The sequence below is a fragment of the Ovis aries genome, chromosome 15, assembly GCF_016772045.2.
Source record: "Ovis aries strain OAR_USU_Benz2616 breed Rambouillet chromosome 15, ARS-UI_Ramb_v3.0, whole genome shotgun sequence".
Lineage (NCBI taxonomy): Eukaryota > Metazoa > Chordata > Mammalia > Artiodactyla > Bovidae > Ovis > Ovis aries.
The window spans coordinates 46,656,801-46,668,352 of record NC_056068.1 but is presented as its reverse complement, the minus strand read 5'-3'; the positions used below and the strand labels follow the sequence as shown (position 1 = coordinate 46,668,352).

General features: G+C 40.3%; 2 protein-coding genes across 2 annotated transcripts; both read right to left on the bottom strand.

Annotated features, from left to right (window-relative positions):
• Positions 1–741: 741 nt before the first annotated feature.
• Positions 742–1,800, bottom strand: LOC101112512 (olfactory receptor 52L1). The gene has a single exon (XM_012096563.5). The coding sequence runs from the start codon at positions 1,789–1,791 to the stop codon at positions 850–852; it is 942 nt and encodes a 313-aa protein (XP_011951953.4). The 5' UTR covers positions 1,792–1,800; the 3' UTR covers positions 742–849.
• A 6,148-nt stretch (positions 1,801–7,948) lies between these two features.
• On the bottom strand, positions 7,949–8,894 carry LOC101112258 (olfactory receptor 52K1). The gene is given in 3 exon segments (XM_012096562.3): positions 7,949–8,022; positions 8,025–8,231; positions 8,234–8,894. Coding segments are annotated over 3 exon segments (942 nt in total).
• Positions 8,895–11,552: the final 2,658 nt, after the last annotated feature.

Genomic DNA, 11,552 nt, shown 5'->3' with positions numbered 1-11,552 from the left:
AGTGGCATAACTGCTTCTAAATTTACTAAGAAACCTATGTTTATCAACATCATATTCTAGCATATGTTATAGTTGTGAGATACAAATAATTACATGGTTACTTTTTCTTGGTTAAGTTAATACTTATCAAATACATAAATTCAATGCTTTATCTTATTCCTTCTTTATCCAAAGAAAAATATAGGTAAATTAAAATGTAATAAATCTGAAATACAACAGATCTTTTTAAAAAGAAAATCACTATTCACATGTGGTTCTTCATTAAATACAGGGATATCACATTATTCCCTATCACAGTATCTGCTACACATAAGTTTGTTTTAAATAAATAACACCCATATTATTTCAGGAAAAGGTATTTTCTCACATTGTGACTGTCTCAAATGATTTGAGAAATGTTCTTATTACACAGGAGCCTAGTGACCTGAAGCTCATAGCACTTACAATTTTGATGACACTCAGAACTAAAACCAGACAAACATTGGAACGTTCCATACACACTCTAGGAGATGTTGCACAGTCAGTCATTAGACAGAGAAAACGGCATATCCAGAGCCATCGTGTGTGTCTCCTAACCCTGAACACCTCCGTTACCAAGAATAGGGAAATGTTTGGATTAGGAAATAAAGAACGGAGGAAATATTCACAATCAGGCTCTCCAGGCACACTCCAGTCAGCCGTGGAGCCAAGTGTTCATGATGTTCTTTGCCATGGGACTATTACAACCAGAAGGACTTCTCACCATAGCAGTGGACTCAATCCATTTGGCCAACACCAACCACGGGCTCCCAGCAGCATGGCTGGAAAGAACCTCTGAAGAAAATGATTGGGATGTGTTCAGATCAGTCCTTATATGTCAAACACCCTGAGTACTCGCTGGCGGATCTGCTGAGTCTTCACCCCATAGACCAGAGGATTGAGTGCAGGTGGCACCAGGAGGTAGAGTGTGGCCAGAAGAACATGGACGTGATGGGGCACCTGCTGGCCAAAGCGGTGAGTGAGGAAGGAGAACATTCCAGGCACATAGAAGACCAGGATGACACAAATGTGAGATCCACATGTGCTAAAGGCCTTAAGTCGGGCCTCACCCCCTGGTACCTTCAGCACTGCCCGCAGGATGAGGGCATAGGAAACACCAATGGCCAGGACATCGAGACCAACCACAAGCAGCGCCACTGCCAGCCCATAGGCTCGGTTCACTGTGCTCTCTGAGCAGGCGAGTTTTACCACGGCCATGTGCTCACAGTAGGCATGGCCTATGACGGTGGCCTGGCAGAAGACAAGTCTCCTCAACAAGATGGGGAAGGGGAGGAGGAGGAGCATCCCCCGCACCAGCACTGCCATCCCGATGCGCCCTATGACCCTGGGATGCAGGATGGTAGAATGGTGCAGAGGGTGACAGATGGCTACATAGCGATCCAGAGCCATGGCCACAAGTACCCCCGACTCCATGGAAGAGAAGGCATGGATGAAGAACATCTGGACCAGACAGGCGGTGTACCCGACCTCATGGGCGTGAACCAGGAGCACTGCAAGGGTTTTGGGTGCAGTAGAGGAGGCCAGGACCAGGTCAATGCCAGAGAGCATGGCCAGAAAGAGGTACATAGGCTGCTGCAAGGATGGGTCAGTCCAGATGGTGAAGAGGATGGTGACATTGCCCAGCAGGGCAAGGAGGTAAAGGACACACAGCGGCAGTGCTATCCAGTGCTGGCTTTCCTCTAAACCTGGGATGCCGATCAGGAAGAAGGATGGCTGCATCAGCCTCCAGCTGGAATTACTCAGGGTTTTCATCAATGGCCTGGAAAGGGAAGAGGCAAAAAAACCAAAATCATGATTTCTTCATTCTTTATGGGTTATCACATTGTCCAGATCTGGCTACCATCTTCATGAGATGAAGAAAGAAGTTTAAACTGTAACACAAGGGAATAAAATCAGATACTAGGAGGAAAATCTCTTTTTCTTCAGATAATTTAGCAAAGGCAAGATATCCACATATCTTAATTAAGAGAGACTAGTTTCATTAAGGGATAAGGGTAAGCATAGGCTGCTTTTAGAGATATGTTGAAACTCAAACATTCAATTACTTCTAGTCTGACAGTGTCTACACAGAAGAATTCTTTTTTTGCCCCTTGGCATTGATCAACACTATAAATCAGTCTGCTATTTTTTAAATTAGTATTCCTCAGATTCCATGACTTAGCCCTCCACCAGTGTTTCTCTTATATCCCCAGTCCACCACTTTCTACATTTACCTGTTAGTTATATGTTGCTGATTCCAAGGGTTCACTCTTTCCTCTCTTCCATATTCTGTACTTTATCGCTGATTGAGCTCACATGAGTTTAAGTATTTATATACTTTAATTTATATACTTCCAAACAGCTTTTTTTATGTCAAATATCTTTCTGAAACACAAATCCGCTTTTCCACTTGCTTCCTAAATATCTGTACCACATGCTCAACATATTCAAGACTGAATTAACTTACCTATTCTTCCTAAATCTGCTCCACTTCACTTTTGCCATGTTTTTGTGAATTATATCACTGTCAACCTTTCCAACCCAATATACGAACTTGAAATGACCCTTGCTTGTTATGTCTCTATTGCCTGCAAAGTCCCTTGGACAGAAGAGCCTGGTGGGCTACAGAGAGATTCTGACATTACTCAGTGCGAGCCCCTGAGCATGCACAATTCTGTCTCTCATCCTTTTTACATAATCACAGTATCTGTTGACTGGATTTTTAACCCTTCTTATATCCACTTCTTTTTCTCAACCCCCAGTGTCAGTGTTTAGGTCATACTCCCTACTCCTCCAAACTGGATTGTTTCCTTAAATCTCTCTGCTTTTGTCACTTATCCTTTCAATCCACTCTCTATTCTCAAGCCAAAGGGTTCTTAAATGCATCTAAAATGCAGATGTCATCATGTCACTCCTACAGTTAAGTTTTTTTTTTCCCTACAGTTAAGCTTTTTAGTTCATTTAATCTGTGAAATAAAACCTACATTTATGACTGGCATACAAGGTTTTCAAAGTCTATCTTTTTGTATCACTTTGACTTGTACTTAAAATATTCCCACATGTATAGTTTACTTGTTTTTGGAATTATATGAGTATACCATCCTATTTTACATGGGCCTTTTAAAGTATTCTTTGTCCTCCTCTTTATCTGAATTGCTGTTTCTTCAAACTTCAGAATCCACTGTCTTCGGCCTCTTAAAAAGAATTCACTGACTATGTTTGAACCACTGATTGAGTTATGGGCATTTTATTTTATTATCCTTCTTTGTTCATCCACAATTTTCTGTTTTATCTATTTCATAGAAATTCTTTCAGTGTCTTCATGATTTATATCAAGTAAAGGACCATGTCTTATTGAAATTTATAATTATCAGCTAGCTGGCAGAGACTTCATGATGTAACAGGCTAACACAAGCTGTGCAGGAAGACAGATTAAAATTTTAATTCTGCACCATTCACATTCTAAATGAAATCTTGGTATGATACTTAAACTCTCTGTCTATGATGCCTCATCTGATGGTAAAGCAAATATTATGTCTTACAAGTGTTTATAAATATTAATTAAATGATGTATATCAGTTTACTATAAATTATACACAAACTCATAGCTGGTTCTATAATCTTACCTCAAAGGCAAAGCCTATTATGATACTTCTCCATAGCAGTCCTGGTGACTGTGAACAGGTACTGAGCAGGGAAGATGTTATTACCAATTGGTAGGTCCCAGAGGCCACCCAAACCCATCTGAACAGAGCCAAAGGTAACCTCCTGATTGGTTAGAGGCATGCAGAGCTAAGTCTGCTGTCCCAGGATAGCTGATTGGGTAAGCAAGGAGTGGTACCTACCCCTGACCAGATGGCTAATGTTGGTCCAGTGTTGGTCATCATTTCTAAGCCTGTACATCCTGATTACTATGATAAGAAATTTCATGTTCAGGAAGCTAAGAAACCCCACATTGCTGTGTAAGCTCAGACTTCTCATATTCACAGGTCAAACTCAGACCCAATAAATACTTTAGTGGATTTTGTACTTCAGTATGCTCTATCTTCCATCTATCGTGAATGTTGTGTGCTAAAAGTTACTATAATTGAGCCATTCCTTTGGACAAAGAGCTGATTCACACAAAATTGCTTCTCTTTCCTGAATGTAGATCTTGCTCAATGACTGGTCTATGTACAAATACAACATCCTGACATATTTTCTCCTATATGAAACAACATTGAAGTACCATCCCAGCTCAAGAGCATCCCTATGGAATCAACATCAGCATCTGGGATAACTGGATCACAGTTTAACTTCTTTCTCTGCCTCATCCTGCTTCCTTCACTCTTGACAGGTGTTATTTCCAAGTATACTTCAAAATAAGCCACCTACATATAAATCTCTGCATTAGGTTTATTCTAGGGAACCTAACGTAAGATGAATGCCACCTGTCTCAGGTGAATTGAGCACTCTGCTTCTGTTTGGGAAATTGTGGCAAGCATACAAACATCAACTTCAATACTATAGCAAGTATAGGATAAATACACATCTCAGACAACTCATCCCAGGAAGTTTCCAATGAGGTAGGCTAAGATCTTCTTTATCATATCTTTCCATCACCAGGTAAACTCTTCCCTTGGTCCCATCTCAGATAAAGCAGCTACCAGTCCACCCCAGGGACCATGTTCATCTTTGGGATAAAGTTTCTAGTGCAGTCTTTTCATTCTTCCAGTCTACAAACATTTCACTTATAGCTAGCAGGAAGTCTCAGTTATTCATTTATTCAATAGATATTAAATATCTACCAAATCTAAGTGCTCTAATAGATGTTGGACTAAAAAAACAGCCGCCAACAGCTGACGTGATAAAATGGTCCTTGTGATCACAGATCATGGAATGATACTTTTAAATACATGATCATAAGAGTAACTAATAGAAGTTATAAGTGTTATAAGTCAAAACTAAAGTGTTTTATGAGAACATTCTCTGCCTGGAGAGTTCAGGGAAGCCATCCTAAATTCAAGTTCATGACCAAAAGAATGGGTTAAAAGTGAAGAGAGGGGTGAGAGTAAGCTGAGGATACAAAATTCCTGAGGCAAGGGAGAAGGGAGCTTGGTATTGTCAAAGACCTGAAGAAATCATGACACTGGGGAATGTAGTTCTCAGGAATTTAGCCTGGCCTGTAAGTAAGACTGTAACATGCATGTTTTGGGTCATTTTAAAGGTCAGCAGAAAGTTATGAAGATTTTAAGCAGAAGGTTGAAACACAATCAGAATCTCATTATTAAGTCTCACACTAAGAGTGTGGATAGGAAGGAATGATGCATAGATGATGGGACATCTGTTGGAAACAAGCATAGCAATCTTGTACGAGGTTCAAGTATAAGTACATGTCATGGGAATCGGTAAATGAGATAGGACTTTTGGTAATAAAGAAACTAAGAATAAGTTAGTCTGTTTTTACTGAACATTGCTTCCAAACCAGAGGTAAAAGAAGCGTGAGAAAATGGATGTTCCCCACTTGGTAGGAAGTGTAACATTTTCATTAGAAAAATATGAGAACTATGAGAGTACCATCTTCATACACATTTAGAAGACATTAAATGACAGAGTTTATGTATAATGCAGTTTTATTCTCTAAGCTTCAGGGTACCACAGAATAAGAGGAAAACAACAAGAGCTTCTCATATTATCAAAGTTTTACACTAGTATCAATACAAAGAGGGAGAAGCCACAGGGCTCTAGAGGGAGATACCTTAGGTGGATGGAGGTTTGAGTGATAATTACCATCAGTAAGAGCTTTGAGCTCTGATGGAGCTTTGATGGAGCAGCTTTGGCTGCTCCCTCTCTTCTGTCGATCTTTCTTCCACTCCTATCAGTGGAGCAGGGAAAAGAGAAAGGGGGTCCTCTCTTTTTGCCCTTTCTTTGAAAAGCTTTCTTCTTACTAATAATATTGAAGATTAATATTTAACAGAGAAAAATATGGGATCATACAGTGTGCATAGAACAGAAGCCACTTCAGAGGACTGAGGCAGACTCCCCATAGGGACCATAAATTTAATCCTGGTCCACTTACCCACCCAACAATTCAGGCTCATAGTCTCTAAATTCTGGTCATTTATAGCATCAGTCTAAACCCTGTCTAACCTATATCCCATCTCTTCCCATGGCCTCCCGCTGAGAATTAATACTCTATAACTTAGAACCAATCTTTACCATAGCACTGTCACATTTTATCATAATTTCTATATTTTCAAGTTCATTTCATCATCACACTGACAGCCTGGTAAATACTCAGGGTCAAGAAGAAAATAATGAAGAAAAGGAGAGCAAATAAAGAAAAGAAAAACAAATGCTAGTTTTCTCTTTGTTCCTTGCTTCTGCACAGCAGAGTCTGTGTTATAAATACGTCCTCTAATATGTTTACATAGTATCCAAAATACCACCAGTTGAACTTATAACACCTGAAAAGACTCAGTTAATGTGCCCTTAGTCATGACAATGATAGTGAAGACAGTACTATAAATAGTGATTGCGATGGCAATGACATTTTTGTGAAAATTTACTCAATTTCTCCAATAAAAATGTATTAGTACCTACTACACTTATGAAGATTTATATATTTATTTATGGAATAACACAATGTGACTGATGAGGAAATATGCTAGTGATGACACAGTCCATGAAAAGAATGAGATGTATTTATTGAACAAGCATTTATTGAGAGCCTATTATATGCCAGGTACTATGATAAGAAAACAACACATCTAACTTACAATTTACTAAAGATGGGGGACAGAGATCATTCATTCAATCAGTACGTATATTGTGATGGATAATGAGAGAAATACACACAAAGCTCTGGGTTCAAAAAACAGGTGACCTTATCTAGTTCAAAAAAATCTTCCTCAAGAAGGTGAGGTTTGAATTGAAATTCAAGATGAGTAGAAATGTCAAGGAAAAGGACAGGATGATGCATTTCCATTAGGAAGAGCCCTGACAATACATAACTGGAGGAAGTTGGACTCTTGATGAACTAAAGAAGGTAACATGTTATTACAAATATATAACACTCACTCAACACTACATATATTGCAAGAGTATGTAAATACTCAACAGCGTACAAGAAACATTACAGTGAGAACCAGCGGTAGAAACTAGAAGACGATGGGCAAGAGAGCTAGAATGAAGACAGAAAATAAACAAACAAAGCAAGAATTAGAACAATAATATTGTGTGCAATAAACTTTAACTCAGGTCTTTGCACCAGAGACTAAAAATAAGGAAATAAAGAATTAGTATTAACCTGAGAAGTTAGAAATACATAATACTATAAGAGCCATAGAGGGTCAGCCATCTCAAAAACAGGCTAGAAAAATACAAAGAATAAAGATTTCAAATGTTATGGCAATTTTGGAGTCAGATGGAACATGAATATTTTACAGTTTCTCTCATAATCTTAAGACTTAAAGTATCTCCCGAATTTGCCACCCCAGTTTCTGTGATGCCAAAGTTTTTCTGATAGAGGGAGCCTTACTGCCTCCACAGACAGGCTATGTGTCAGCGTCATGGTGGTGGGAGGTGGCCCATGTTTTCATATGAACTCCTGAGTCACTTGATCCAGGTCTATTAAAGTCTAATTATTTCTTAATTACCTGATGCACTTATTTTGTCAAGACAAGTAAATAACAAACTTTTAGGGGAAAAGGTAACCAAAGAAGTACTTGCTGATTGATCAACTGATACTCCCCAGCCCTTCTCGATTTTCATCCAAATATCTAAACACCATAGGTCTCAGAAGAGATTTCCCAACTTCTAAACACTCAGAGTAACTTCATTTGCTCTCTCTTCTTTGTCCCCACCAGGTAAGTAGCATGGTCTTATGGGGCTCCCATCCCACAGGGGAGGGTCACCTTGGCCCCCGAGGTCCAACTAATGAGAACTACACTCAGGTGGGATCAATACTGTTGAAACTTAGAATTTTACACAGGTGCTCCCAGATCTGCTTGGTCTTGACTCCATGGGGTCCAGTGCAGGGGGAAACAGCAAGTAGAGATTGGCAAGGATGACTTTCGCAGCAGAGGCTGTGGGTTGGCTGAAGCGCTGCATGATTACAGAAAGAAAGCCTGGTCCGTAGAAAAAGAGAATGACACAGACGTGAGCTGTACGTGTGCTGTCTGCTTTAGCACGTGCCTCAGATGAAGGCAAATGAATCAAGGTCCTCACAATCTGCCATAAGAGTAGGCAATAAAGGCCACATCCCCAGCACCAAGAAAAATTGCCACAGCAAAGGCATAGAGGTTATCCATGGTGGAGGCCCCACAGGCCGGTTTCACCACCGCCATATGCTCTCAGTAGGTGTAGGCAACTGTGTGGGAGCCACAGTAGGACAGCCGAGGGGCCAGGCTTGGAAAGGAGGTGGTCAAACCCACACCTCAAAGCACTACCAGGCCTCCAGTCTTGGCAACAACTACCAGGGTAAGAATGGTTGCGTAACATAGCGGGTTATAGATGGCCACAAAGTGGTCCAGGGCCGTGGCCACCAGCCCTCCCGATTCCATGGAAGAGAATGCATGGATGAAGAACATCTGGAAAAGACAGGAGTAGGAGCTGATGGCTATAGCACCAAACCAGAAAATGGCCAGCATCTTGGGCAGAGTGGAGAGAGAGAGAATCAGGTCAACAAAGGAGAGCATGGCAAGAAATAAAAACATGGGCTGGTGAAGACTGCATTCTGTCTGGATGACAAAAAGCAGCACACCATTCCCAGTTACTGCCAGGAAGAACATGAAGCAAAAGGGAAGTGAGATCCAAATGTGGACAGCAGTCAATCCTGGGATGTCAGCCAAGAAGAAAGTACGTGAGAAGAGATGAGAATTATTGGAAAAAGTCATTCATCTCACTTAGAAGTGTGAAGTGCCCCTGCAAAGAAAGGCAAGCAGGTTAAATTCAATGAGAAGGTTAGGAGCTCAGAATATGTGGTCTCACTAACTCCACCATCACCATCAGTCTTCCCCCATTATTCTAAGAAAATAGTCAAAAGTAATTTCAATTATGTCAATGTTTCTGCAAGATCTTTAAATATGGAAGAGGCAAGTCAGCTTGGTCCAGTGGGAAATGCATTGAACAAAAAAAAAGCAGAAACCAGTTTCCAGAATTACACTTCCTACTATATCTGTGACCTGGAGCAATTCACATAATTTAAGCAAATCACAGATTCAAGCAGATGCCCAGGAACTGTTGTAAATGAAACTCCTTCCCATCATGATCTTATTCCCAAATTCTGAATGCTAGTGATTGATCTAATTAGCGCAGACCTCACATAAGTCTTATATAACCAACCTTCATCTGAAACTGCCCCAAATCCTAACACCTGGAAAATTCCTCAATTTGGAGACATTCCACTTCTCCAACTTCCACTGACTTCCAGGTTATGGAATAAATGGTCCCTGATGACTCCAACATTGATTAGATTCTTCCTTGGGTTATTCCCCAATCATTTCACAAATGTATATCTTGCTTCTTTCCCCAAAATCTCAATAGAGATCTGATTTCACCACCTCCTGTATCTCCCTCTCCTTCAAGGTGGTATTGTACAGGGGTAGACACAAAGTTCAGAGTTGTGGTGACCTGGAATAAACAGAAACTTTTTTAATCTAATAATTATATGAAAGTCAAAAACTCTATATCACAGCTATACTGCTAAGAACAGGAAATAAAATGATCAGATATACCTTCCAATTCAGCTTTTCATGTAATCACATAAAGTGTACAGAATTATACATATCCTCAACATGTACTATGCTCAAACCGTCATTTTGTAGGTTAGAAAACTAAGGTCTAGAAATAAGTAAAAGACCCAGAACCCCAGAGTTATTAGTGACAGAATCAGACAAGAACTCGCATCCACTGACGCACGAGCTAGGAGGTTATCGTCTTGTCTTTGAGTGAACAGTGACTGCTGTGGGGCAGAGGAGGAACGCCCAGGACACTGTGGCCAGGAGTGGGTAGCACAGGAACCAAATAGCATGGCAAATGAAGAACGACTTGGGGATTAGGTGTCTCCCAGCATCCCCCAACATCTGCGGTACCACAATCCTCTCATGCCAAAGAAAAGCACAAGGACATGCAGGGACCTGGGCCCAGGGTCTGAGAGGGTTTTGGAGCATAAGAGTGATTCACATTCCAGGCAGAGACGTTACAGCTGGGTTCCTCTCATACTTTCAGTGGCAGCAGAAGGAGTCTCTAAACATGAGGGAAAGGAGCAGAAGTTAGCCCAGGAGCATAGTTCAGAAAAGAAGGAACATATATGCATTAACATACAATATTTGTTTTTCTCTTTCTGACTTACTCAATTCTGTATAACAGACTCAAGGTCTATCCACATCTCTACAGTTGACCCAATTTCATTCCTTTTTATGCCTGAGTAATATTACATTGAATACATATAACTGATTCACTTCATCATAGAGCAGAAACTAACACTACATTGTAAAGCAATTATACTACAATTTTTAAAAGGAAATTAAAATAAGAAGGAACAGTGCAGCTTTAAAATGACCAAGAACAGTTTGCTTTTCTCTCCAAGAGAAATTACATGACTGTTGCCGATACCTTCAACCATGGCTGCTAAGGAGACTATGTGATAACAGCAGAAGGCATAAGGGCTTGGAAGAGAAGGAGATTTGAGTGGACCTGTAGTTCTGGTGTCTTGGAATAAACACTGGACCAGAAGTCAAGATTCTGGTTCGAGGTACTATTTCTGCCATATGTCTGCTGTGTGACTTTAAGCAAAACATCTACCATTTTCAAGCCTTAGTGTCCTCACATGTGAAATGAACATACTAAAACCTATCTCACAAGATATATTATGAGAATCCAATGACAAACAATATGTGAAAATTCCTTATCAAATGCTAAAAACAGTCATTTTATTATCACTGAATTACAAGAAGTAAATGATGCATTAGGAGTTATCTGATTAAGAGCAACAGAAACTTTGGCAATTCAGAGGCAATGCATTTGATTTGACAAAAGATGATAGGTTCAAAAAAAAAAAAGGGTAGTTTCATCTCATATGTGGATGTTGTTTAGTAGTAACCCAGAGCCACCCAGTCAAAAATACTATATCCTCCCAGATAATGCTCCCTTTCTCCCTCCCAACACACATTGTTTCCCTCAGCATCCCCAGAATATGGTGCTGTGAGGGAAGAAGTGTTGGAAGGTGTCAAGAAATGTGGCTTTGATCACCTGAGCACATGCTTCAGATTATCCAAAAAGTTGCCCAACCTTAAGCCTCAACCCACTTTGTGGAATGAAACAGTGTCTTCAGGACTGTGTAGGAAATAATTAAATCTAATGGCCCAACTATCCCCTCAGGACCCAGCAAATGTCCCTCATTATAAACTTTATGCCTCAAGGGAAAGTCTAACTCAGTAAGCTCAACTCTTTTATTTCCATCAGGGAAATAGTAAAGATTAAGAATCCTAGAGCTAGAGGATTCCTGGAGGCAGATGTAGGGGCCTCCATAAATGTTTCCCTAATGTTCGTCT

What these genes read in the sequence shown, in the direction of transcription:
- LOC101112512 (XM_012096563.5), bottom strand. Translation starts at nt 1,791, where the DNA reads ATGAAAACCCTGAGTAATTCCAGCTGGAGGCTGATGCAGCCATCCTTC.